Source organism: Callospermophilus lateralis, chromosome 5 (assembly GCF_048772815.1).
Source record: "Callospermophilus lateralis isolate mCalLat2 chromosome 5, mCalLat2.hap1, whole genome shotgun sequence".
NCBI lineage: Eukaryota > Metazoa > Chordata > Mammalia > Rodentia > Sciuridae > Callospermophilus > Callospermophilus lateralis.
The window spans coordinates 71,733,939-71,761,487 of NC_135309.1; the positions used below are offsets into that span (position 1 = coordinate 71,733,939).

Here is a 27,549-nt window from a genome sequence, read left to right on the forward strand (position 1 = left end):
AAAAGTTGGGAAATGTCATTAGAGTATTCTTTTTAAGTTGGAACTGACTCAATATAGCTGCTTCCTGTTTCTGTGACTACCAGAATGACATTTTGCTTCATAAATATGCAAATGATGAACTGGCAGATTCTAGGGCAGTGGTTTTCAGTGTTCATACATTAGAATCACCTGAAAATACTAAAAAGATACTAATGTCTGTGCTCCACCCCCAGAAATTGTGTCTGGGATGTGACCTGGGATTTAGAATTTTTACAAGATTCCTATTTGATCCTAAGGTGCACCCAAGATTGAGAACACTGTTTTAGGAAAAATGCCAGTTGTTTTTAGGATGATCAGAAGAGCAGCAGGTGCTTCTATCTGGCTTTCATCCTTTCTTAGCCTTTCCATATATGATTCTACTTTGTTATTTTAGGCTCTCCTCATATTTTCTCATGTCAAAAGTATTTTTAAGAATTTTGAGTGGGTGAAGAATAAAAGTAGTAATAGAAATAACTAGTAATTTTTTAATAGCTTTGACATGCCAGGCACTGTGCTAAACACTTTACATACAGTGCATCATGCTTTAGTCCTATAAAACCCATGTTATTTTTTGCACATGAGAAAGAGACTTAAAGGGGAGAGTAAGTAACTTGGTCAAGGACTCCTATGGTAAAACCCTTGTCTAACTGCCAAATTCAAGATTTGATAGTAATATTATACTTAGTAACAAAATAATGCACTTAATGACAAAATAACAGAGGTTCTCCCACAATTGAGAGTTTGTGTAGGTTTTTCTCCAAGGCAAAGGCCCTGTAGTCATCAGCATGCCAGCATGAATGAATGAATGCTTTATCCTTCTAAGGAAATGAGTTCATCTACCTTTCACATTATATGTATACTTAAGAAAAATAATGCAAAAGAGGGGGTAGGAATAACAGTAGAGGCACATTTGTACTCTATATTCTTTCTTTTGCCTGGATTTTTTTCCAAAATAAATCATTACTTTTATAATTAGCAGTGATTATCTTTGGGTTTGGGGATTATAGTTACTTTTAAATTTTACTCTTTTTGTATTTTCTATATTCCCTACAGTGCTCGTGCGTTACTGTTATAACATAAAATTATGGGGCAAATAACACACCCATTATTTCCAGTAGCATGCTTAAAATGAATTTAAAGGATGCCTAGAATTTTATTTCATTCATAGATAATTATCTGAGAATGAGATAGAGGATCTGTGTTGGCAAATGAAAGTTATCAAAGAAACTTTAGTTTTGATGCAGATATAGCCATCATTTGAAAAGGACGAATGAGGTATATTGTTTTCCTATCAGCTGCCACTGGTTAGAGGTATCCAGCAGGTGTTTCCCAAAACAAATGATGCCAAGCTAAATTCGGAGTGCTGAAATCTTAGATTATAGCTCAGGTGCATAATAGCAAGATTGCTTAGTTGTGATGGTAATTGAGGGTTGAGGGTGTAAATTTGGTCCACAGAGGAGGCAAATAACTTCACCCTGAAATGGAACTACAAATCACATTCTAATGGCTGACTTCCTCCCAAAGGCACTAAGTTTGATCTAGGAAGGACCAGATGAAAGTGTGTACACATAATGAGAAAAAGCGTCTTCATCGTTTAAAACAGCCCCAATCCAAACCTTCCCAAACATGGTGCAGGAAACAAAACCAAAACAAAACATTTCAAGCATGACCTGCTAGCTCTTACCTGTCCAGGAGGGGCGCTCTCTGCCCCCAACACCTGCCTATAGAACACGGGATCGCAACTTCGTAGAGTGTTCTGGCGGCTGGCCAGCGGGCTGGCAGCACCAGGTTTCTTCAGCAGCGGGTCGCTGCGGCGCGAGTCAGTGGTGAGGTACACCTGATGGTAAAGGTGCGGTGGCAACAGACCTCCCCGCACGGCGTCCGCGTGCAAAGAGGTCCCTGGTGTTCGGTACAGGGAGCTCACTGGGGCTCGGTATAGGTCCCGAGACTGCTTCCACTTGTAAACTTTGAATATGATAACTCCCAACACTGTGACTACGAACCCCACAGAGACCAAGATTAGAGAAAGAAGTAGGTAAAAGGTGAGGTTTTTATTCTGCTCCCGGGGAGCAGAGCCGGAGGGGAACTCGGCCCTGGCTTCTGGAGATTCCTCGGTTACTGACACAGTCAGGGTAGCGGTAGTGGATAGCGACGGCTCTCCATTGTCTGTGATCAAGACCGTGAGGGTCTGCCTCGGCGAATCCGTGTCCTGGACTGGGCGAGCAGTACTGACTTGACCTGTGTGAAGTCCCACAGCAAAAAGGCTCTGGTTGGGGGCTCCCAAGAGGCTGTAGGAGAGCCAGGCATTGTGCCCTGCATCCGCATCCCAGCCTACCACCCGCGAGACCACGTGGCCTGCAGCGGTACCTCGAGACAACATCTCCACCGAATTCTGGCCAGGCCGGGGGTAGAGGACCTGGGGGGCGTTGTCATTGCGATCAGTAACAAAGATGTTCACACTGATGTTGGTGGTCAGGACCGGGGTGCCCCCGTCACTGATATGAGCTGTTAATTCAAACTCCCGCCTATCTTCGTAATCCAGGGGCACTAAAGATGACAAGACACCACTGTCACGATTTATCGTGAAATAATGACCCACTAGCCCGGTTTCAGCGCCTTGCTCAGAGAGAAAGAAGGAAAGGCGAGCATTCTGTGGGGCGTCGGGGTCCCAGACGCTTAGGTTTAGTATTGGAACCCCAGGAAGATTATTTTCTTCAACATAAACGTCGTAGGAAGATTGGGAAGATTGTGGAGGGTTGTCGTTGACGTCGGACACTTGAACCCGCACTGTCGACAGGGCTGACAGAGAAGGTGATCCCGCATCCCGAGCGGTGATGCTGAGGTTGTATTCTGGCGCTGTCTCTCGATCCAGGACTGCACTGGTTTTTAAAGTGAAATAATTCTTGAGGGAAGAAGTAAGACTGAAGGGAAGACCTGGTGGAACCTCGCAAGTCACCAGCCCGTTCTCACCAGCATCCAGATCAGTTACACTCAGCAAAGCTATGACAGTCCCCAGGGGGGCATCCTCAGGGACTGGGCTGTACACGGAGGTGACTGTGATCTCTGGAGCATTGTCATTCACGTCCACCACCTCTACCAATACTTTGCAATGTGCTCCTTCGGGGTTGGCGCCCTTGTCTTTGGCCTGGATGTAAATCTCGTGGAGTTTTGTGTCTTCGAAGTCCAGTCGACCCTTAATTGTTAGTACCCCAGTTACAAGGTCTAAGGCAAATAGTTCCCGCACGCCAGCCCGGTTGTGGCTGCCGAAGGAGTAAAGGATTTCACCGTTGAGGCCTTCATCCAGATCCGTTGCAAGAACTTGAGCAACACGAGTGCCAGGGGGTGCATCCTCCGGGACGCGCGCCCTGTACAAGGACTGATTGAAGGCAGGCGCATTGTCATTCGCATCCAGCACGGTGATGCGAATAGGAAGGCTAGTGGAGCGAGCTGGGGTTCCTCCATCCAACGCCGTCAGCACCAACAGGAGGCTTGGCTCTCGTTCTCGGTCCAGGGAGTGCTCCAGCACCAGTTCAGCATACTTGGTTCCGTCCTCCCGCGTCTGCACGCGAAGAGCAAAGTATTCGTTATGGCTCAGTTCATAGGTTTGTAAAGAGTTGCTTCCTACATCGGGATCGTGCGCGCTCTCGAGCGGAAAGCGCGTCCCTGGCGCCATAGCCTCGCTAATCTCCAATTTCATTTCCCCGGTAGGGAAAGCGGGATTGTTGTCGTTGATGTCCTGGATCACCACTTCCGCGCTGAACAGCTCCAGAGGGCTCTCCACCACCAACTCCAGAGTTACAGTGCAGGAGGGCAGTGTCCCACATAGCTCCTCTCGATCCAGACGGTCGTTCACGAACATCTCTCCGGTCTCCCAGTTCACCTCAAAGAACCTACGGCTTGCTCCGGACACCACCCGGAGCCTGCGGGCTGACAGACTGCCCAGATCCAAACCAAGGTCTGCGACCACGTTACCCACAGTGAAACCCTTTTCTCTTTCCTCCAGGATCTCATAGTGAATGATGGTGGAAGCCTTGTTCAAGGCACCGAGCAGAAGCAAAACTCCTACCACTCTCCCGGTGCTTACCAGTCCGCTCCTCCAGGCCTCCGGGACCATCTCACTCAAAAGCAGTTCCTCTCAGCGGGTTCCAGATCGTCCCGGCGATTTCGCTGAGAAACTTTCAGCGGGTTAGCGCTTGGGCGCTAGGCGCGGAGTCGGACATGGCTTTCTGGGTGCCGCTGATTTGCTCGCCGGCTGTTCAGCCTCTGCCTCATCCCGGGGCGCAGAAAGGGGACGGGCCGGGGCCAGATCTCCAGCGACTTCATTGGCCGACAGCGGCACACAGAGTCCCAGCCAATAACTGCACGAAGAATGCGCTAGCGCGGGGCTCTCGGAGCAAGACTCGCGCTAGCGCCAGGAACTTCACTTTTCTTTGGCGGCCTTCCAGAGTTTCCGGCCAGAGCGCCTTGTACTGTCGGTACTGAGGGAAGTCCTACCACAGCCTGGAACGCCAACCGCGCGACGGTGAAGCTAGCTGTTCTGCGAGTCTCCAAGCCAAATCAGAACCTACTAAACACGTTTTTATCTCTGTCTTTGATCACAAGAAGAGAGATCAAACCAAACCACAATCTACACAACTTTGTGTGGGTAAAGACGCCAACAAACTTGGTTAGAGGACAGATAAATAGCTGGACCCTACTTGTAAAAGGAATTTAGTATTTCTGTGGAGATGTTGATCATTTCAGTTTTATAGGTTGGGGGTACAGCTCAGTGGTAGAGTGCTTGCCTCTCATGAATGAGGCCCCTTGGTTGGAGCCCCAGCACCAAACAAGAAAAATAAAATCAGTTTTCTTTTTAAATGAACTGTAGAGTTCCCTGTAACTTCCTCCTAAAGCAAATCAAGAGGAGCAGAAATGCTGTTTGGTTTCACTGCCTTATAAAATTTTAAAATAAAATTCAGATTTTATTTATTTTAAAACTGGATGTCATCATTCAGCTTTCATTTCTTGACTAGAAAGCAACGTGAAATTTCCCTACCCTGTCTTTGCCAAGGAGCATAATCTCAATTGGTTAGAATACAATCTCTAAAACATTTCTCTTGATCAACCCTTTTCTTGAGATCTTGGGTTCCTATGCCACAAGGAGAAGTTATATTGCTAGTGAATATTCACACACACACACACACACACACACACAGAGAGAGAGAGAGAGAGAGAGAGAGAGAGAGAGAGAGAGGGAGAGGGGTGGGTGGGGAAGAAAAAGCCAGGTCTGATCTAGGACCTTTATAAAATGATTGAGATAATGACAGCAAAGTTCCACAAACTGTTTAGAGAAAACTAAAGGCTTTAGCCACAGAATAAAGAGCCCTGAATTTTCTACATTTAGGGTTGTAGTTACCAAACAAAATAGCAATTCTCAGGATAATGAATAAGAGAATCAATTATGAAATAAGTCAGAGTTGAACTGTATGCCTTGGATAAGAAACAAACCTCTAAGGGTTCCTGGATTCCTATCCTATTAAATTAATAAGACAGGTCAAGTGCCTGGTACAGAATTAACCTCAATTCATGATGCAAAGCACCCCACTAGATGCTCAATGTGAAGTTTTAGAGCCGCATACTCTTCCTATGTACTTGTCTTGGGCATCACTTGATTGCATATAGTGCTTTCCAAAGTGTAACTGAATCTTGAACAAGAAGTAGGCAGATAAGTTAGATATACAGATAGGTAGTAAGTTTATATATTTTCTGATGAGAAGCCATGTGATCTGTTTCTCCATGTCCTCAACACTTCAATTTATCTCTTAAGTACCCTTCTCCACACCCCTCCTTTTTTTGGTACTGAGGATTGAACCCAGGGATGCTTTGCCATTGAGCTACATCCCCACCCCAGTCCTTTTTTAATTTTATTTTTTTATTTTGGACATGGTATCACAAAATTGCTGTGTCTTGATAAATTGCTGAGGCTGGCCTCAAACTCACAATTCCCCTGTGCTTTAGTTTCCTGGGTTGCCAGAATTATAGGCCTATGCCACTGCGCCCAGCTAAAACCCCAAATTTCAAATGCACACGTTCACAATTGACCAGACCACTCCGAAGCCTGATAGGCATTAGAAGACAGAATATATCAGAATTTCATGGAATCTGAATTAGAACAAGATATATTCCATGTTTGTATAATTATGTCAAAATGGATTCTACTGTCATGTATAACTAAAAAGAACCAATAAAAATTTTAAATATAACCCAGTCATGTGTTACTCTCAGTTTGAGAACCAATGGCATAGGTTTCGAGAATTTTTTAGAAATGAGGAAATATTCTTTCTAGACCTACTGAGGTAGAATTTACATTTTGACAAAATACCTAGGTGATTTGAAAACCTTAAAGTTTGAGAAGCACTAATCTAGTGAGTTATTCAGTGGGTTATACTAACTTATCAATCTCTTTTTCTTCCATTTACCATTAATTAATTCACAATCTGGATTTTGAAAAATTGCTATTTTTTATTTAAAGACAGATATCTGTAAATAAATAGTGCCAGGGGCACTTAACCACTAAGCCACATCCCAGGCCTTTTTTATTTTGAGACAGGATCTCACTAAATTGCTAAGGCTGGTTTCAAACTTGCAATCCTCCTGCCTCAACCTACCAAGTTGCTGGGATTACAGGCATGCACATTGTACCTTGTGAAAAAACAGCTTTAAAAACTTAAGCAGTTTTCCCATTGATAATGAGGCCCATAATTTTTGTAAGACCTTTTCATAAACCAGTAGAAACTTCTGGAACTTATTCTCCACAGTAGTTAAGGTGAATGTTCTAAAATTTTAATTGGATCCTATAATCTTCCAGCTGATCCTCAGTAGGTTGTACTGGTCTTGAAATAAAATACCAAATCCTCGAGCTATTCAACATGGAGGCGGAGGTCGATAAGCTCAAACTGATGATTTTGGACTTTCGGTCTCCATGTTTTGACTGTTATGAATGAAATGGCCATGAGCATTGAAGTATACAAGTTTTGGGTTCCAGAAAGCTGACACTGATCTGGATTACATTCAGTATAGGCTGGAATATGAAATCAAGACAAATCATCCTGATTCAGCAGGCCAGAAAAATCCAGTTACTGTCCTAAAGGAATTGTCAGCAATGAAGTCTCTGCTATCAATCTTTATATGCACGTTTTAAACAAGTTGCTGTTGAGCAGAAAGAGACTAAGAGCTGTATTTATGATACTTTGAATAAGACTATGACCATGATACAAGAACTACAAAAGCAACAGATCTGGAGCTGTCACCACTGGCTGAAGAAGAGAAAACTGTGACAGAGCAATTAAAATCTCACATAACAGACTCATGAAGAAATGGACTTGCAAAAGGAAACTAAGGAAGAGATCCATTCCAGAGAAATTTAGGAAGATGTCTTGTTAACACTTGATGATTAGAGGTGGGGGGCTGGTAAAGGAGAGGAGGTTTGGCTTGAGTGACAGGGTAGTGATGTCTTTAATATGAGTGGAAATATAAGAGCACATATTTTCTATATAAAATTTAGCCCCCACGCTCCCCCCCAACAAGAAAAATGGAATGGAAATGCAGGGATTTAAATATATATTTATGAATATACTGTTTTCTTTTTATTCTTTTTTTTTTTTTTTTTGGTGATGCTGGGGTTTGAACCCAGGGCTTTGTACATGTGAGGCAGGTACTCTACCAACTGAGTTATATCTCCAGCCCAATATACTTAGTTTTGCAGTTTTAACTACGGAAGTCCCTTAACACTATTTTGGACCTGTTTTTCTTTTTGCATAGTTGAGATAATGTAGATATTCTGCCTTGTCATAAAATAATGTTATTTATATTTCAGGCAGTCAGTGTGTAAGTGAGTATGATTTAGAAATTAAAGAATAAGCAACATATTGTTTATATATATATTTGTATAAAACTTACATTAAAAAAATTTTTTTAGTTGTAGATGGACACAATATCTTTACTTATTTTTATGTGGTGCTGAGGATTGAACCCAGTACCTCACATGTGTGAGGCTAGTGCTCTACCACTGAGCCATAACCCCAGGCCCAAAACTTCCATTTTTTGAAATATTGATTATAGATGGGAATCATTATTGATGAGACCATTAATATATGATGTATAATATCTCATAAAACCTAATTAATATAATAAGTTGGCTTTTCTGTGGTAGCCTCACTTTTATTTTTTTCCTATTCCTTCTGCCTGCTAATGTTGAACAATATGAGCTTTTCTGCAAAAAAAAAAAAAAAAAAAAAAAAAAACAACAACAACAACAAAAAAAAATCCTCTGCATAGTATCCAAATTTCCATGTCTTTTCCCTCCTTCACCATATTCCATTTCACTGCTTTCAGTATGATCATAACCCAAGGAAGCCTTCTGATGGACTGTTCTTCTCCCAGGAAAGCTTCTTTCACCTTTTTCCCTCTGTTTTGCTAATTTAAAAAAACTTTCAGGTCAGTTCAAATGTTATTTCCCAATAGAAGTCTTCTAGTAGGCCTCAGTTAAAACCAGGATCCTTTGTTGCATTCTCTCACACCTTTTTTCCCCATTGAACTTAGTACAATTTAAAATTATATAATTATTTTTTGTTTAAGAATAATGCCTGACTTTTCCACGAACAAACTCCAGTACAGGGACTATGGCATTTTGTGACAACTTGTATCCCTGTTATTTAGCCCAGTAGGCACTGTGTGTGTGTGTGTGTGTGTGAGTTTGTGTGCGCACATGTGCACACTGGGGATCAAATCAAAGCCTCATGCATGCAAGGCAAGTACTATAGAATTGAATTATATTCCCAGCCCCATGGCTTTGTCTTTTATAGAAATTTTATTAAAGAGGAATTACAGACAGCCATTGCAGTACATTGAACTCTATAGAGATGGCTCTGTGGCAAGTGAGAGTCAGAGGGGCACTAAGCAACTCTGTGCCTCACTGAGGAAAAATAACTACACATAGGCAGAGGAGATCCTGAGAAGCTGTGAGGCAAAGTGTCCTCACATGCGTTCTTTGTGCAAACTTGCTGAGAGAGCACAAGAAGCACCCAGATGCTTAGGTCAACTTCTCAGACTTTCTAAAAAATGTTTAGGTGGAAGACCACATCTGCTAAAGAGAAAGGAAATGCTGAAGACAGGGCAAAGGTAGACGAGGCCTGTATAAAAGAGAAATGAAAATCTAGTTCCCTATTAAAAGGAGGGGGAAGAAGTTCAATGTTTCCAATACACCCCAAAAGCTTCAGCCTTCTTATTTTTTCTGAATATCACCCCAAAATCAAAGGGGAACATCCTGACCTGTCCATTAAAGATCTTGCAAAGAAACTGGGAAAGATATGGATTAACACTGCTGCAGATAGAGGACGAATAGCTTTATGAAAAGAAGGTCTTTAAGTTGAAGGGAAAATGTGGAAAGGATATTGTTTCATACCAGGCTAAATAAAAGCCTAATACTGCACAAAAGGGGATCATAAAGGCTAAAAACTTAAAAAAAAAAAAGTTAAGAGGAGGAAGATGAGGAGAGAAAGATGATGATAAAAGTTAGTTCTATCATACTTTTTTACTTATCTACAAAGCATTTAAGCCCCCTGTACACAACTTACTCCTTTTAGAGAAAAATTTTGAAATGTGAAATGTGAGGCTAAGATTTGTTTTTAAACTCTGCAATGTTTATTTTGTACAGTTAATACACTACTGAATGTGTTATGTGTGTGTGTGTGTATGGTGTGTGTTGGGGATTGAACCCAAGAGTGCCCTACCACTGAACTATATCCCCAGACATTTGTTTTTTCGTTCGTTCGTTCATTCATTCATTCATTCATTCATTCACTAGACGGGGTATTGCTAACTTGCTGAGGCTGGCCTCAGCCCCCTAAGTATTTGGAATTATAGGGGTATGCCACCACACTTGGCTGAATGTGTCTTTTGATTGCCCTGTCCTGATGGTATTTCCAATAATCATAAACTTTGCCTGATATAATATGGGGGTTGTAAATGGTCATGGGTATTTAAAGCAGGGTCTTGTTGGTACACAGCAAAAATTACTTAAATATGGGGATGGTAGTTCTTCCATCTTCAGTTATCTCTGGTGTAGTTTATATGAATAATTGTTTTGCTAACTGAACACCACTCTGTAATTGAAGGGAAAAAAAAAGCTGTAGCTGTTTTCTTGACATTCTGAATGGTTCTAGGTAAATATACCTTTTATTAGAAAAAGAAGTTGGGGATGTAGCTCAGTGGTAGATCACTTACCTAGGAAAAGCAAAGGCCCCCTGGGTTTGAGCCCCAGGTTAGAAAGAAATAAAGAGAAAGAAAGAGGGGGTTGGAGGGAGGGAGGGAGAGAGAGGGAGAGAGGAAGAGAATGGGAGAGAGGAGAGAGGGAGAGAGGGAGAGGGAGAAAGAGAGAGAGAGAGAGAGAGAGAAAGAGAGAGAGAGATCTAAAATATTTAATCTTTTCTATCTAATTTCTTTCATTTACCATAATGTCAAATCCAGCTTTTGACTATTCCCTAAAATCTGTTTTCTCTAAACTTCCTCATCCTCTAGTCCAATCAGAAATTCAGAAATCATTTTAAACATCTGCAACCCCATGTCCAATTCATCACCAATCCATGCCCATGCCTACTACCTCCAAAATATATTTTGAAACCATCAATTACGTTCCCTGTCTACTGCCACCACTTGAGTCAAAGCCACCTTAAACATTGTGAGAGCTTTCTCTTTGATATTCTTACTTCCTCTTTTGCTCTCTAAGATCCATTTCACACATGTAGAAACATGAGGCTTCTTTTAAAAAAATCTACATTAAATTATTTATTTTATTTATTTTTATTGCTTGGCACTCAGACTAGCTATATGATTTGTGGGGCTAATGCAGAATAAAAATAGAGAGTTTTGTTTGTTTTTGTTTAAAAGTACTAAGAATTTCAAGATGCTACAGTAGAGCATTAACCCAAGAGCAGGTGATTTCTAAGCATGGGTCCCCATCTAAGTGTGGAGCCTGTGTAACTGCACAGGTCACATGCCCATGAAGATGGCCCTGCCTGGAACAGGGGAAACTCTCAATAAATATTACCTGATATTAATTTTTAACACTGAGTAATTGCCTAATTACCTGATATTATTCCCATAGGATCAGTAATATCAGAAAATCCTATTCAATATTGCACTTAAGAAAAATTATACATAATACTCTTTAAAATCCTAAATATCATCTGGTAATCTTTCAATTTGGTTTATCTATTTGAAGAGCATTCTAAGGATAAATGAAGGAATCATCTGAGGAAAAATGGAATATAAAGATAATCTTATTAGCAAACAAATATATACTTAGGTGGGAAATTCAGGGATTTGGTGAAGAATCTGGTTTAGCCTTAAATATTTATCTGAAGTTTACATGGATATTTTTTCACACTTTAATTCTTTGATTTGAACAGATGATCTGTGAATTTTAAGAATAAGTTTTAAGAGCTAGAGGTGTGGCTCAGTGATAGTACTTGCCTAGCATGTGCACGGCCCTGGGTCAATTCCCAATACTGAAAAAAAAAAGTTGTTTTATAAGCTCTCCATCCTATCTAATCTTTGAATAATAAGAAATCATTACATCAAAATATTTTGGAGCAACAATGATTTTAGAGGTAAAAAACTTAAGAAAAAAGATGTTTATAATTTTCCCATGTGCTATTTTCTAGTCTTGATCACATTACTCTCTGTTTATTATATCACAAAGCTTAAATGTAACAGGAAACTACTGCAAAATTATTACTAAATTTGTCCACATGAAAATCTTCCAAGAGACCTAAATTCTTCTCAAAGAGATAGAATTTGCTTTAATTTTGTCCTAGCATGTTGCTATTACATTGTTATCTAAATTATTATTTTCTCACCAAATGAGTAGCCTTGTATGTTTAAGTTATTTGTTTTTTAAAATTAAGTAATTCATTATATACTGATAACTTTGAAGAAGAAAAAATATAACTTTCTGATCATTAAAATTTTCTGGTATTATAGAATTTTAGTACATGATAAAGATGCTATCTCATGTCACTGGGACAAAGATGAAGCTTCTAATAAATAGAGTTGAGATAATGGATAGCCATTTAGAAAAAATAAATTTAGATCCAAACCTCAGCCCATGCAGGAATAAACTTTAAATAGATTGGGAATTTAAATGTAAAAACCAAAAGTCATATAAGTACTAGATGAAAACAGTGATGAATGTTCTTATAACCTAAATGTGGGGAAAGGCTTTCTAACTCTGACTCAAAACCTAACTAAAATACCAGAAAAGATCAATTCTTTGATCATATAAAAATAAAGGAGAGGGCTGGGGTTGTGGCTCAGTGGTAGAGCGCTCACCTCACACGTGCAAGGCCCTGGGTTTGATTCTCGGCACCACATTAAAAAAAAAAAAGTAAAATAAGGGTATTGTGTCCAACTACAACTAAAAAATAAATATTAAAAAAGGAGGAAAATGTTGCTTCATAAAAAATGGCATAAGCATAATCAAAAGGCAATGACATAGTAGGAGAAAATATTTGCAACTTATGTATCTTGGAAAGATAATATCCCTAATATATAAGCAATATTTTATAATTTTAGGACAAAACACTTAAAAACTTAATAGAAGGAAGGTACTGTGTAATGAGATTGACCAAGTTATGTTATGAGCATTACAAATATGGCATGATGAATCCCACTATTACATATAATCTACTAATAAGATATTAGAATCTCTCATGAGGTTAAATAGGCTTAAGAGCATACATATACATATATATATGCTCTTAAATATATAAAAACCTAACCAACCTCATGAGAGATTCATGAGAGATTCTAATTAAAATTATGTTGAGATTTCTTTTTTAATAATCAGATTGGCAAAAAGTTTTAAATGTTTGACAACACACCACATAGATGAGACTATGAGATAATAGGCATTCTCATTTGTTTGTAGGAATGCAAACAATATAGGTATAGCCTATATTGAAGGAAATAGATCTATCAAAATGCCATATCCCTATATACCCTATAATCACATTATTAGGATTTTATTTTGAATATGTGCCTCAAAAATGACAAAAACACATATACACTGGATTATTCATTGAAACATTATTTGTAACTGCAAAAATACTAGACATTGCCTAAATGACAAATTATAGACTGATTATATGCAGACTGGTTATATCACAGATTGTCATATGTGTGTGTGATAAATGGAATTTTATGAAGCTATTTTAAAAAATGAAGATTCCTATATATTAATATAGAATGATTGTTTTAGTCAGCTTTTTTGCTGCTGTGACCAAAACACCTGGTAAGAACAATTTTAGAGGAGGAAAAGTTTATTTGGTGCTCACGGTTTCTGAGGTCTCGGTCTTCAGTGGTTGGCTCCATTGGTCTGGGTCCAAGGTGTGATAGAACATCATGGCAGAGGAGTGTGGTGGAGGAAAGTGGCCCAGGCCATGACACCAGGAAGCAGAGAGAGACTGTAGGCAGGTATTGTATGGATGGAGGATGTGGGTCATGGGAGTTGTGTGCATTCGGGTTATATATTTTATCTTTAGTCTATAGTCTCTTTCTGTTACCACCCAGTTAATTCCTATCAGGGGATTAATTCACTGACTTGGTTAAGGCTCTCATAACCCAATCATTTTACCTTTAAAGTTTCTTGTATTGTCTCACACGTGAATTTTAGGGGGACATCTGATATCTAAACCATAACAATAACTTTCAGGATATATAATTTTTTCTTTTAACCTTGTAGAACTAGCTATACCACTGTAAACAATTAGGAAACTGATCAAAATATGTGAAAAAATACTTCTAGTCATTGGCTCAAAAGTCAATACAGGACTACAACACAAGAGAGAAGGAAAGTAAATGAAGATCTCTAAACTAGAATATCCAGTTTTTTGCCTTGAAGCAACTTTCAGACCATGAGACAGAAAAGAGGAATTTAAAGAAAGACAACAGGTTTAGTCAAGTTGACGGATACAGATTCGAGTTTGAAGAGACTAAAGCAATCAGAATCTGTGAACAGAAGAATACTGAGAAAATAACGCTACACAAATAAATCCAGAAATCTGGATGAGATCTCCTTGAGTCTTTGGCTGAATAATAATCTGAGCATTCATAGATGGGCATTCTTTCAAAGCTGGGCAAACAACAAACTCCAGAGAGCTATACATTGAAGAATTCTTGGAGATGACATGGGACTGGGACCATTTGAATTTCACTCAGCCAGAATAAAGAGACCGTGCTGAACACTCAGAGCAAGGAGGTAAAAATTTCGCAGTAGTGTACCCTTCAGAAAAAGTTACTATAGATGTGTCTTAGTTTAGTTTAAGAATAAACCTTGTGCAGGGTACAGTGGTGCATGACTGTAATCCCAGCTACTCAGGAGGAATGAGACAGGAGAATTGCAAGTTTGAGGCCAACCTGGGCATCTCAGCAAAACTTTGTCTCAAAATAAAAAAATAAAGAGGACTGGGGATGTAGCTCAGTGGCACAGTGTCCATTGTACAGTACAATCCCAGTACCAAACAAATAAAAAATGTCTGTCATACAATAAAAACATTATAATCCAAACAATCAGAAAATTGTGACCCCAAACCAGAAAGAAAATTATACCTAGAAATGGGAGAGGTGAGAAAATAAGCAGACAAGGACTTTGTTTTTATTTTTGTGCTGGGGATTGAATCCAGGGTCTTGCAAGTGCCAACACATGCTCTACCACTAAGCTACACCTGAAGCCCCGAAGACAAGTACTTCAAAAGAGATTTTATAAATGTGTTTGAAGATGTAAAGGAAAACATGATGATAATGAGGAGAGCCCCTGGAGAGAAATGAAAGAATTAAAGGGAACTTCTAAAAGTGAAAAAAATCAAGTATGTGAAGTGAAGTGAAAATGTCATTGGATAAGATAAGCAGCATATTAGATACAGAAGAGATCACTGAATTTGACCACATAACAATGGAATCATCCAAACTGAAACACATGGAGAAAAATGATTGGGGGTGGGGGCAGACAAGAACAGAAGCTCAGAGGCCTGGGGGGAAATATCAAGCAGTTTAACAAGTGATTTTGGAGTCCTATACTTGCAGGGAAGGAGTATGTGTATCTGAAATTTTGAATAAATATAGCTTTAAATTTCATAAATTTGAAGAAAATTATAAGCCCAAAGAAGCAAAATACTCAATGAAGAAAAATACACCAAGGTATATCACAACCAAATTATTGAAAATCATCGACAGAGAAAAATTTAGAAGTAGCCAAAGGGGAAAAAATATCAAATACAGAGAAAGAAGATAAGATGGCAGATTTCTAATCAGAAAGAAAATAAGGCAGAAGAGAAAAGACAACATAATTAAAGTATTATAAGAAAAAAAGGTCTTCCTAGAAGTCTATATTGAGCAAAATTATCCTTTATGAAATGAAAGTGAAATAATTTTAGGAGTTTTCACCACAAACAGAAAAAATATGTAATATATATATTAAATAGCTTGATTAGCCTTCTACAATGTATACACACATCAAAATCAGGTTGTATCATAAATGAAATCATAAATGAAATGTATACAACTTTTACTTGTCAAAAAAAAATTAAACAAATTAAGGTGAAATAAAGATTTTTTATATTTACTTTTTAGTTGTAGGTGGACATAATATCTTTATTTCATTTTTTTTTTTAATGTGGTGCTGAGGTTTGAACCCAGTGCCTCTTGTGTGCTAGGCAAGCACTCTACCACTGGGCCATAGCCTCAGCCCCAAAGATTTTTTTTTTTTTTTTTGACAAACAAAAATCTGAGAACATTGCAACCAGAAAACCATCACTATAAGAAATATTAAAGGGCTGCAGTGGCATACATCCGTAATCCCTGGGGCTTGGGAGGCTGAGGCAGGAGGATTGCAAATTCCAATCCAGCCTAAGCAACAATGAGGCACTAAGCAATTCAGTGACACCCCTGTCTCTAAATAAAATACAAAATAGGGTTGGGATGTGGCTCAGTGGTCAAGTGTCCTTGAGTTTCAATCCCTGGTACCAAAAAGAAAAAAAGAGAAAGAAACATTAAAGGAAATTCTTTAGTCTGAAAAGAAAGGATACCAGATGCAAACTTGGATCAACATCAAGAAATTAGTGAAAGAAATGGTAAAAATGTAGGCTAAATGTTAAGACTGTTCACTTTTGCTGGGTGCAGTGGTGCATGCCTGTAATTTCTAGAGATCTGTAGGCTGAGACAGAGGATCTCAAGTTCAAGGCTGGCTTCAGTAACTTAGAAAGACCCTGTCTCAAAATTTTTTTTTCCCAAAGGGGATTGGGGATGTGGCTCAGTGGTACAGCATACTGGGTCTAATTCCCAGAACAACAAAAACAAAAATGACTTCACTTTTAATTGCTTTAAAATATAATTGTGATTTAAAGCCAAAATAATAGCATATTATAGGCTTCTAATATTTGTAGAAGTAAAGTGCGTGACAGTAGCACAAAATACCAGAGGAAGAAAAGGTAATTAAATTGTTATAAGGTATTCACATTATATGTGAAGGAATAAAATATTATTTAAAGGTAGATGGTGATAAGTTAAAGATTTCATACCATAAACCATAAACCCTAGAACAACCACTCACAGAGTTAAAAAGGACTTCTTATCAACTATTAGCAGACACAGAATAAAATACTAAATCATACTCAACTAATTTGAAAGAAGGCAGGGAAAGATGGAAAAAAGGAATAAACAACAGATGGGATAAGGAGGAAATGAAATGCAAAATGACAGACAATAATCCCAATCATATCAATATTACATTACATGGAAATGGTCTGCATGTTCCAATTAAAAATCTGATATTTTCAAAATAAATCTAAAGGCAACATCCAACTATACCCATCTATAGAAAATGTACTTCATGTATAAAGGGTGAGAAAAGATAAATCATGCAAAAACTAATTATAAGAAAGCTAAGGTGGCAATGTTAATATCAGAATAAGGTAGGCCTTAGGATAAGATATAATATCAGGGATAAAGGTAAAATGATAAAAAGGCCAATTTATCAGGCTGGGGATATGGCTCAGTTCATATAGTGCTTGCCTTGTATGCACAAGGCCTTGGGTTCAATCCCCAGCAAAACACACACACACACACACACACACACACACAGTCAGAATGTTGACATTCATTAAAAAGCATGATCTATAGAGAAATAAATTCACAAGAGAAATAAATTCATTAAACTTCTACTGAAATTTAAAACTTTTGCTCCGAAAAAGTCCTGGTTAAGATGAAAAGGTAAACCATAGACTAGAAGAAAGTATTTCCAAACCATGTCTGACAAAGGACTAATATCTAAAAAAAAATATACAAAGAACTACCTAAACTCAACAGTTATAACAATTTGAAAATTCTGATTAGATGGCTGGGGATGTAGCTCAGTAGTAGAATACTTTTCTAGCATGCTTGAGGACTTGGGTTCAAACCCAAGGACCCCCCCCACACACACACACAAAATTCCAATTAGAAAGTGGGCCAAAGAAAGAAAGCAGACTTATCACTGAAAAAGATATATGGATGACAAAAAAAAATCTAAGAAAACATATTCAACATCACTAGTCACTGTAAATATGCAAATTGAAACCACAGTGAGATGTCATACATCTATTTTTAAAGCTAAGATAAAAAATAGTGACAATACCAAATGCTGGTGAAATGTGCAGAAAATGGATCTCTTGCACACTACTGATGGAAATGAAAAATGGGAGGGGAAGGGGGATAGGAAGGGCAGCAGAATAAAATAGAAATTATTATTGCTGTATGCATATAGGTGACTGTATGACCAATGTGAGTCTGCAACCTGTACAATCAGAAAAATGAGAAATTATACCCCATTTGATTCAAATGTATGAATTGTCAAGATCATTGTACTGTCATGTGTAACTAAAAAAAAAAAAAAAAATGGGTCCTTTGGAAAATAGTTTGATAGTCTCTATAAAGCTACAGCAATTACACTCCTGGACGTATATGCCACAGAAATCAAGACTTACACCACAAAAACTTGTATACAATTTTCATAGCAGCCTTACTCAAACATCTTCCAAGAGGTGAATGATTAATTAATAAAAATATTATTCAGTAATCAAAAGGAGCAGATTCTTGGTATCTAGAGAAACTTTGAAATATGTTAAGGGCATTATACTGAGTGAAAAAAAAATGCAGTCTCAAAATGTTACATACTTGTTACATCATTTATATAACATTACAAAATTATAGAGATTATGAACAGATTAATGATTTCCAGAGATTAGGAGAAAGGGTAGGGATAAAAAAGTTACTTCTGGTGATAGAACAGTCCTATAATTAATTGTGGTACCAGTTATAAAAATATGAATATGTGGTAAATTTTCATAGAATTATTATATAAACACACAAATAAGCACATATTTAAAACTGTTGAAATATGAATATAGCCTATAGATTCTAGCAATGTCAATTTCTTTGATTTGATATTGTACTGCAAATATTATTATTGGGGGAAGCTAAGTGATTAATACCCAAAACCTCTCTACATTATTTTTGAAAATTTCTGAGAGTGTATTGTGACTTTAAAATAAGAGACTTTTTAAAATCAGCATACTATATTTATACAGCCACATCAATGTCTATAGCAGCGCAATTCACAACAGCCCAAGTTATGGAAACAGCCTAGGAGCCCATCAACAGATGAATGAATTAAGAATATACGGTATGTATATATAATGGAGTTTGACTTGGCCACTAAGAAGAATGAAATTATGGCATTTTCCGGTAAATGATGGAACTGGAGAACATGTTAAGTGAAATAAGCGAGACTCAGAAAATCAAGGGTCAAATGTTTTCTCTCATATGCAGAAGTAAGAGCAAAATAAGGGGGGAAAGGAGGGGAAATCGGCATGAAATAAGAAGAGAGATCAGTGGAATAGAGGAAGGGGATGGGGGGGGAGAGAAAGAATGGGATATGGGAGGAATGGTGGAATTAAATTGATCAAACTATCCTATGTACATATATGAATATGCCACAGTGAATTTACCTTTATGTGTATCTATAAATAGGTAAAAATTTATACTAATAAAAAGTATAAGTAAAAAGAAGGAAGAATAGTAGAGAGAAAAGAACAGAGCATGAGAGAAGGGGAGGAAAAGGAAAAGTACTGGGGACTAAATTGGAAAAAAATATATTCCATGCTTTCATGTCAACATGAACACCAATATTATGTTTAACTATAATACACCAATAAAATAAATTCCCTTTAAAAACAAAAATTGTATGTATGAATAATACACCTTCATATATGACACATTATATAAAACATAAACTGAGAGAACCAGAAGAAGAAAGAAAAATCCATATTTGTAGTTAAAGATTTCAACTCTCTTCTCTTGATGATTGATAGAACAAGTAGAGAGTCAGTAAAGATACAGAAAGGCTATACAACACTACTGAAGAACTTCACCTAACTTGATCTAGCTAAAAATTATATTCTACTGTTAAGAGCAGAATACATAGTTTTCAAATATATAGGAAACATTAATCAAGATTGATCATATTCTATGCCATAAAATGAATTTAAAAGAATAAAACCACACAATGCATATTCTTGGGTCACAATAAAATTAAAGTATATGTAGATAACAAGAATATATTTGGGTAATTTTCAAATATTTGGAAATCAAACAACACACTTCAAAAAAATCTATGAATCAAAGAAATTGCAAGGAGCATTAGCCAATATTTAACTGAATTACAATGGAATCATAACATCCAAAAAATTAGCTGAATATAGCTAGAGCTCAGAGCTAAGTTTATTTAACAATCTAACATACAACCTTAAGAAGCTAGGGAAAAGAGTAAATTAAAAACAAAGTAGGTAAAGGAAGGAAATAATTAAGAGGATAATGGAAATTAATTTTAAAATGGGCAAGAAATAGCAAAAAGTCAGTGAAATCAAAGTTGCTACCTAATAAACCAAAGAAATTATAAGAGAAGTAAATTACAGGATTAACTATAGTTTAGTGGTACAGCCCTTGCTTAGTATGTATGATAAGCATGAGGTTCTGGATTTGATCCCCAATAACTTCCCAAAAAAGTGAAAATGTAAAAAGAAAAACAGAATACACTACAGATCAATGTTCCAATATCCTTCAGAAACATATATGTAAAAATCCCTTACATAATATGAACATAAGAAATCCAGTAATAAAAAAAGGAAGGACTAGGATTTATGACAAAATTGAGTATATTCAAAAAATGCAAGGTTAATTAAACATTTAAAAATCAATTTGTAAAATTTACTATATTAACAAAGTAAAATAGAGAAGATGTGAAAAAGCATTTGATAAAATTGAACACTTATTAATTATTAAAAAATTCTCAACAAAATAGAAATCAACTTCCTCAGTCTGCTAAAAGGCCTCTATGGATTTTTGTTGCTGTTTACGCTGGTACTGGGGATTGAACCTATGGGCACTCTACCACTGAGCTATATCCCCAAATCTTTTCTTTTTTATTTTGAGACAAGAGTCTTGTTAAGTTGCTGAGGGTTGCCTTGAACTTGTGATCCTCCTTGCTCAGCCTCCTAAGTAGCTGGGATTACAAGCATGTACCACCAGGCCTGGCTGGTGTGTGTGTGTGTGTGTGTGTGTGTGTGTGTGCGCGCGCGCGCGCACCTGTGGTACTGTGTACTGAATGTAGGGCTTTGTGAATGCTAGGTAAGTGCTGTACCACTGAGCTACACCCCCAATCCACCTATAAAAATTTAATGGTGGAAAACTGAATACTTTCCCCAGAAAAAATCAGAAACAAGGTAAAGATATTCACTCTTACTATTTCTATTCAAAATTTCCTGGAAGTCCTAACTAATTCAAGAGGGCAAGAAAAAGAAGGAACAGGCTGATAGGAAGAAATAAACTGTATTTATTTGCAGTATACACGTTTGTGTATGCAGAAAATCCTAAGAATTCTACAAAAAGCTATTAGAACTAAAAGTCAATTTATTAAGGACACAGGATCCAAGGTTAGTCCAAAAAGTTAATTATATTTCTATATGTTAACAATAATCAATTGAAAGATTCAAAAGAAAGAGAAAGAAAGAAAGAAGGGGGGAGGGTGAAAGATAGAGTATAATAGAAAATGTAGTCAGTGGTGGAGTGCTTAGCTAGCATGTGTGAGGTCCTGGGTTTGACCCCCAACACCAAAAAAAATTTAAAATGTACACTTAGAATAACAAAAAGCATTTAATACTAGGCAATAATTTATCAAAATACAAAGGTCTGTAAACTAAAAAGAAAAACATTGCTAAGACAAATTAAATTATACTTAAATAAAGAGCTATACCATGTTCATGGACTGAAAATTCAATGATGCTATTTTTTTTCCCAAACTAAAGCCATAGATTCAGTGCAACTCTAATTAATACCCAGAAGTTCTTTTTGTTTGTAAAGAAGGTGTCAGAATGATACCAAAATATATGAAAATTAAGGAATATGGAATGGTAAAAACAATTTTAAAAATGAAAACAAAGTTGGAGAGCATATACTACTTGATTATAAGACTTTATCACAACACTACAGTAATCAAGATAATGGTATTTTGTCACAGTGACAGAAAGCTAAATAACACATAAACTATAAGGGGCTGGGGATGTAGTCAGTGGTGGAGTGCTTAGCTAGCATGTGTGAGGTCCTGGGTTTGACCCCCAACACCAAAAGAAAGAAAAAGAAAGAAGGGGGGAGGGTGAAAGACAGAGTATAATAGAAAAAAATGAATTAGTTAGGCTTTATCAAAATTACATATGCTCCTCTTCCAAAGACTACTAAGAAAATGAAAAGCCATGTCATGATCTGGGATATCCACAAAATACACATGGGACAAAGAATTCATATATCCAGAATATATATATATATATATATATATATATATATATATATATATATATATATATACACACAAGTACATATTACTAAGGATTGAAACTAGAGGTGCTCCACTACTGAGATGCAATTCTATGCCTTTTAAATTTTTTATTTTGAGTTAAAGTCTGGCTTAGTTACTGAGGTTGTTCTCAAACTTGTCATCCTCCTGCCTTAACCTCTTGAGTTACTAAGATTAGGAAATCAACTAAGTTAAAGATGAGAAAAAGATTTGAGCAGTTACTTCAAGAAAATATACACATAACCAGTAAAGACATGAAAAGATACTCAATATCTTAATGTTAGAGTCTGTAAACAAGTCAGGAGGCACCTGGCATTTTGCCAGAGAAATGTTAGAGTCTGTAAACAAGTCTGGATGGCGCCTGGCAAATGCCAGAGGGAGTGGTTTGTGAAGTAACAAAAGCGAGCCATTAAGTGTGGAGATTCCTTATTGGTTGACTGCGTATCTAGTTTATGTTAATTAGATAAGCTGTGTGGAATGTATAAATACTGCTCCTGTCCTACAATAAAGGGCTCTCACTCCTGCTGTATCAATCTACACAAGTTGTTCGTCCTCCCCGGTTAGTTTGCTGCAGCCGGACTGTGGCATCTTGATTCAATTAAAAAAATGTAAATCATGATAAAATAGTACTACACACCCACTAAGATAAAATGTAAAATTTTGACAATAGGATATAAGTGAAATTCTTGTGAATAGGAATGTAAAATTATAGTGCCAATTTGAAATAATTTTATAGCTTCTTACAAATTAAACTGAGTTTCTAGTACCATATATGCCATCCCCAGCCCAATTCTGCTTTTAAGTATTTACCAAAAGAAATAAAAAAGCATATGTCCACAAAAGGACTTGTTCAAGATTATTCATATCACCTTAATTCACAATAGCACCAAATTGGTAACGACTCAAACATTGATAAAAAATTGAACGGATAAACAAATTGAGACATTTCCATATAGTGCAATACTGCTCATAAACCAAAAGGAAAAAGCTGCTGATATATGCAACAACACAGATGAATTTTAAAAACTTGTTGAGCAAAAGATGGTGAATACAAAAGAGCACATGTTATAGGATTTCATTTAGATGAATTCTGGAAGAGGCAAAACTAATTTGTAGTGACAGGAAGTAGATCAGTCATTGCCTGGAGCTGGAAATATGGAGAATCAATTACAAAGGGCCATGAGGAATCTTTTGAAGGTTATAGAAATGTTCTAGATTTTTATTTTGATGGTGGTACACAGATGTAAACATTTGTCAATGTTCCTTGAGCTGTATAATTTTAAAAGGTAAATTTTAATGTATTCTACTTCAATAAAGCCAATAAGTTTCAAAAATACAAATGGGTAATGTCAGGTCTCATTTTGCAAGTAGTACAGAACATTAAAAAATACCTATGTAATAGTCAGGTATGGTGGTATACACCTGCAATCCGGATAATGATATTTGGGAGCTGATGTGGGAGGATGACTTGAGCCCAGGAGGTTTGAGACCAGCCTAGGCAATAGAGTGAGAACTCATCTCAAGGAAACAAGCAAACAAACAAAAACTAACAATTGCAAGCAGGAGCCACGTAAAGTAATTTTAGTAATGAATGGAAATTTTTTTTTATTGCTTTCTGACCTTAAAACTTTTTGTGTCAGGCTGGGGTTGTGGCTCAGAGGTAGAGCGCTCATCTGACATGCGTGAGGTACTGGGTTCGACCATCAGCACCACATAAAGTAAAATAACGACATTGTGTCCACCTATAACTAAAAAAAATATTTAAAAAATATAAATTTTTTTGTGTGTCAACATTAAAAACTCTCTTAGTGTTGGTTGTACATTTATATGGAAGAACAATAAATCTAATATTGATTTAATATGACATGATTTTAAAAATTAGGACCATTTAGCATTAAAGCATTCTATTTCTTTGCAAAAATCATACCAAGAAGAATTTAAGAAGTCTGGTTTCTCATCCTATAACTTATAGAGCAATAATCCTTTCTATGTCTTGGCAAATTGCCATATTACTTATGAGTTTGGATTAACTTCCAGCATTTTCTTTATCCTTTGAGCTTTTATTGTTGTGAAATAATCTCTTGAAGGTCCCCTTAATGTAAAGTTGTTTTTTTTTTTTTCTGGTGTCACTTTCTTTGGAACATCTTCAGCCTTTTTGTCACACAATTGCTTTTCTCATTCCCATTCACCTCCACTAAGCTTTTTTTGGCTGCAGATTCTTAAAGACAGCAGTGTCAACATTCCTGTGGTCTGCTGTTTCTTCTATAACTCCATTTGCATTCAATGCAAATTTCACTGATACTTTGATTTTATTCCTTTGCTGTACTTTTTTTTTCTTTTGGTGTTAGGAATTGGACCCAGGGGCACTTTGTCACTGAGTTACACATCCAACCTTTTTTATTTTTTTGAGACAGGGTCTTGCTAAGTTGCTGAGGCTGGCATTGAACTTGAAATCCTATTGCCTCAACTTCCCAAGTTGCTGGTATTACAGGTATGTGCCACCATGCCTGGCTTACACTTTTATCTTTGCGGGCCAATTCTCTATATATATTTTTCTAAAATGTCATATGGTTTGTTGCTGTGAGACAAGGAGGCATCACAACTACATGCTCTGCTACCTGTGCATGAATAAAATAGCAGATGCACAGTGACCAATCATTGACAGACTTTGAAAAAGCTCATGTAATTGTTCACTGATCATTGTGCTCACCTGTTATTTGCAAAGTGACATATGAACTGAAAGACTAGAATACAAAGTTTGTATTTTATTCAATTTCTCAGAGTTAAATTATCATGGTAACTAAAATTTAAATTATTTTTAGGAGACTGATGCTATTTAAACTGTGGTAACTGAAATTTGTTTATATTGGGACCATTCAAAGCCAGACTGTTACCTTTGCATAATAAAGGGGAAATAAGAAAATATGTGCTTTTTTTTTCCAAAAGGAAATACAGAGGATTAAACCAAAAACTAAGGAAACTGATTATCTATAAGGTGTGGTACTTATGAGGAAGAAAGGATAAAGGAAGAGTGATAATTTTCTGAGTACTTTAAAAATAGTTTTGACTGTTAACTTAATATTCAAAAATATTAACCAACAAGGAATGTGGAAAAACCCTAAAATGCCATATAACAGAAACAAATAAACTTTCACAGCTATAGGACAAGTTAGTTTTCAACACAATACTCTGACCATATATATCCTCAGTTTAAAGCAACCATTACATCATATCTTTAACATTGTTGTCCTTGGGGTTTTTTGGGGGGAGGGGGGAGGAGCTACTAGGGATTGAACCTAAGGGTTCTTAACCATTGAACCACATCCCCGCCCTTTTTATATTTTATTTAGAGATAAAGTCTCGTTAGGTTGCTTACAGCATCACTAAGTTGCTGAGACTGGCTTTGAAACTTCAATCCTCCTGCCTCAACCTCCAGAGCCTCTGGAATTATAGGCATGTGCCACCATGCCCAGCAGGTTTTCCTCATTGGTATCAGTATAGCAATTCTGAAATTACTTTTTGTGTACTTTAGTATTGAGCAAAATAGTAAAAATATTCATAATTTTGGAAAATACAAAGATGAAAAGGGGGAAGGCTAAAAAGAACCTGAATTGTAGGTATCAATATGAACTCATGATTTCAAGGGGGATATGTGCAGATATAGATATGGTTGTATTTTTTGTGTGTTTCCTAGCTAGCTCTGTCTGCTGAAAAGACCTAGAAACAGTGACAGACCATTAGCAATGAACACACATAGCACCTAGCTCTTATTTTCTAAATATTACTTCCTACTAGAAAAAAACGCAGGGTTTTTGGAATAAATGGTTCTTTTCAGGACTAGAGTAGAGAAAGTTTAAGCTTAGTCTAGAATATCTTCTTACATCAGAAAGCAAGAAAGGAATTAAGAAAATGAATGAGTATGGCAAAAGGACAGAGGAACTAGCCTGATGTTTACCCATCATGATGGGCAAAATTTGAGATTAAATATTGTAAATGGTTCAGATGAGTAGATAAAAAATTTGTGATATATATAAATACAATGGAATATTAGTTGGCCATAAAGAAGAATGACTTTATGACATTTGCCAGTAAATGGATAGATTTGGAGACTATCACGCTAAGTGAAATAAGCCAATCCCCAAACCAAAGGTCGAATGTTTTCACTTATACTTGGAAGCTAAACATCAGTAAAGGGGAGTAGGGAATAAAAGAAGTTCAGTAGATTAGACAAAGGGGAACAAAGGGCAGGGAGGGAAGATAGGTGTAGGAAAGACAGAAGAATGACTCTAACATAATTTTCCTAGGTACATATATGAAAATACCTAAGTGAATCTTACTCTCATGTATACTCACAAGAATGGGGTCCAAATTAGAATAAGATATATTCCATGCTTGTATAATTAGGTCATAATGGATTCTACTGTCATGTATAACTAAAAAGAACCAATAAAAATAAAAATGTAAATGTCTGTAATAAAATTTAGCTTATTGAAAGAACACATGAACACATAAGCCATACATGAATAAATGAAAGAGAAGGAAAGGCTCTTCCTTATATTATAAAGCCAACTAATAAATAAAGAAAAATATTACTAATAGATTTAGAAAATCCTATCCCCTTGAGTGGGCTAACCTAGTGACTTTGCTTCGAATGAACTGGATATAGGAAAGGTGATGGCATTTTGTGTTCAAAATTAAGTTTACAAAATATTGTGACTTCCCTCATATTTCCCGTCTCTGGATCTTTCCTTTACTCACTCTGACGGAAGCCAGCTGTCATGTTTTGATCTGCCCTATTGAGAGGTAAACATGGCAAGAAACTAAGGTAGACCTCTAGCTAACTGGGGTCTTGCTGATGGGACTGCAAATTGGTGCAGCCAATAAGGAAAGCAGTATGGAGATTCCTTGGAAAACTGGGAATGGAACCACCATTTGACCCAGCTATTCCTCTCCTCGGTCTATACCCAAATGATTTAAAAAACAGCATACTACAGGGATACAGCCACATCAATGTTTACGGCAGCACAATTCACAATAGCTAAACTGTGGAACCAACCTACCCTTCAGTAGATGAATGGATTTTAAAAATGTAGCATATATACACCATGGAATATTACTTAGCAATAAAAGAGAATAAAAATATGGAATTTGCAGGTTAAATGGATGGAGTTGGAGAAGATAATGCTAAGTGAAGTTAGCCAATCCCCAAAAAAGCAAATGCTGAATGTTTTCTCTGATATAAGGAGTCTGACTCATTGTTGGGTAGGGAGAGGGAGCATGAGAGGGATAGAGGAACTCTAGATAGGGCAGAGGGGTGGGAGGGGAAGGGAGGGGGGCAGGAGGTTAGCAACAATGGTGTAATGTGATGGGCATCATTATCCAAAATACATGTATGAAGACATGAATTGGTGTGAAATACTTTATATATAAACAGAGACACGAAAAATTGTGCTCTATTTGTGTAATAAGAATTGTAACGCATTTTGCTGTCATGTGTTTAAAAAATAAAATCAATTAAAAAAAAAAGAAACTGGGGTCCTCCCTCAATCAAC

General features: G+C 36.9%; 1 protein-coding gene and 1 pseudogene across 10 annotated transcripts in view; one reads left to right on the forward strand and one right to left on the reverse strand.

Moving 5' to 3' along the window:
• Nucleotides 1-27,549, reverse strand: part of LOC143399805 (protocadherin gamma-C3) — a 94,631-nt gene that overhangs the window by 30,319 nt on the left and 36,763 nt on the right. The window contains exons 1-2 of one of the 10 annotated variants that reach the window (XM_076856824.2): nucleotides 4,103-4,280; nucleotides 1,703-3,577 (exon numbers count right to left, since the gene is read on the reverse strand). The exons of 7 other annotated variants lie outside the window; for them this stretch is intronic. In XM_076856824.2, the coding sequence (XP_076712939.2) occupies nucleotides 1,703-3,577; nucleotides 4,103-4,132 (1,905 nt within the window). In that variant the 5' untranslated portion in view covers nucleotides 4,133-4,280. Of the gene's footprint in view, nucleotides 1-1,702; nucleotides 4,281-27,549 lie in introns of those variants that run through there. 2 more of the 10 variants (XM_076856829.2, XM_076856823.2) reach the window with 2 other exon arrangements.
• LOC143399236 (SKA complex subunit 2-like) lies at nucleotides 6,927-7,434 on the forward strand (annotated as a pseudogene).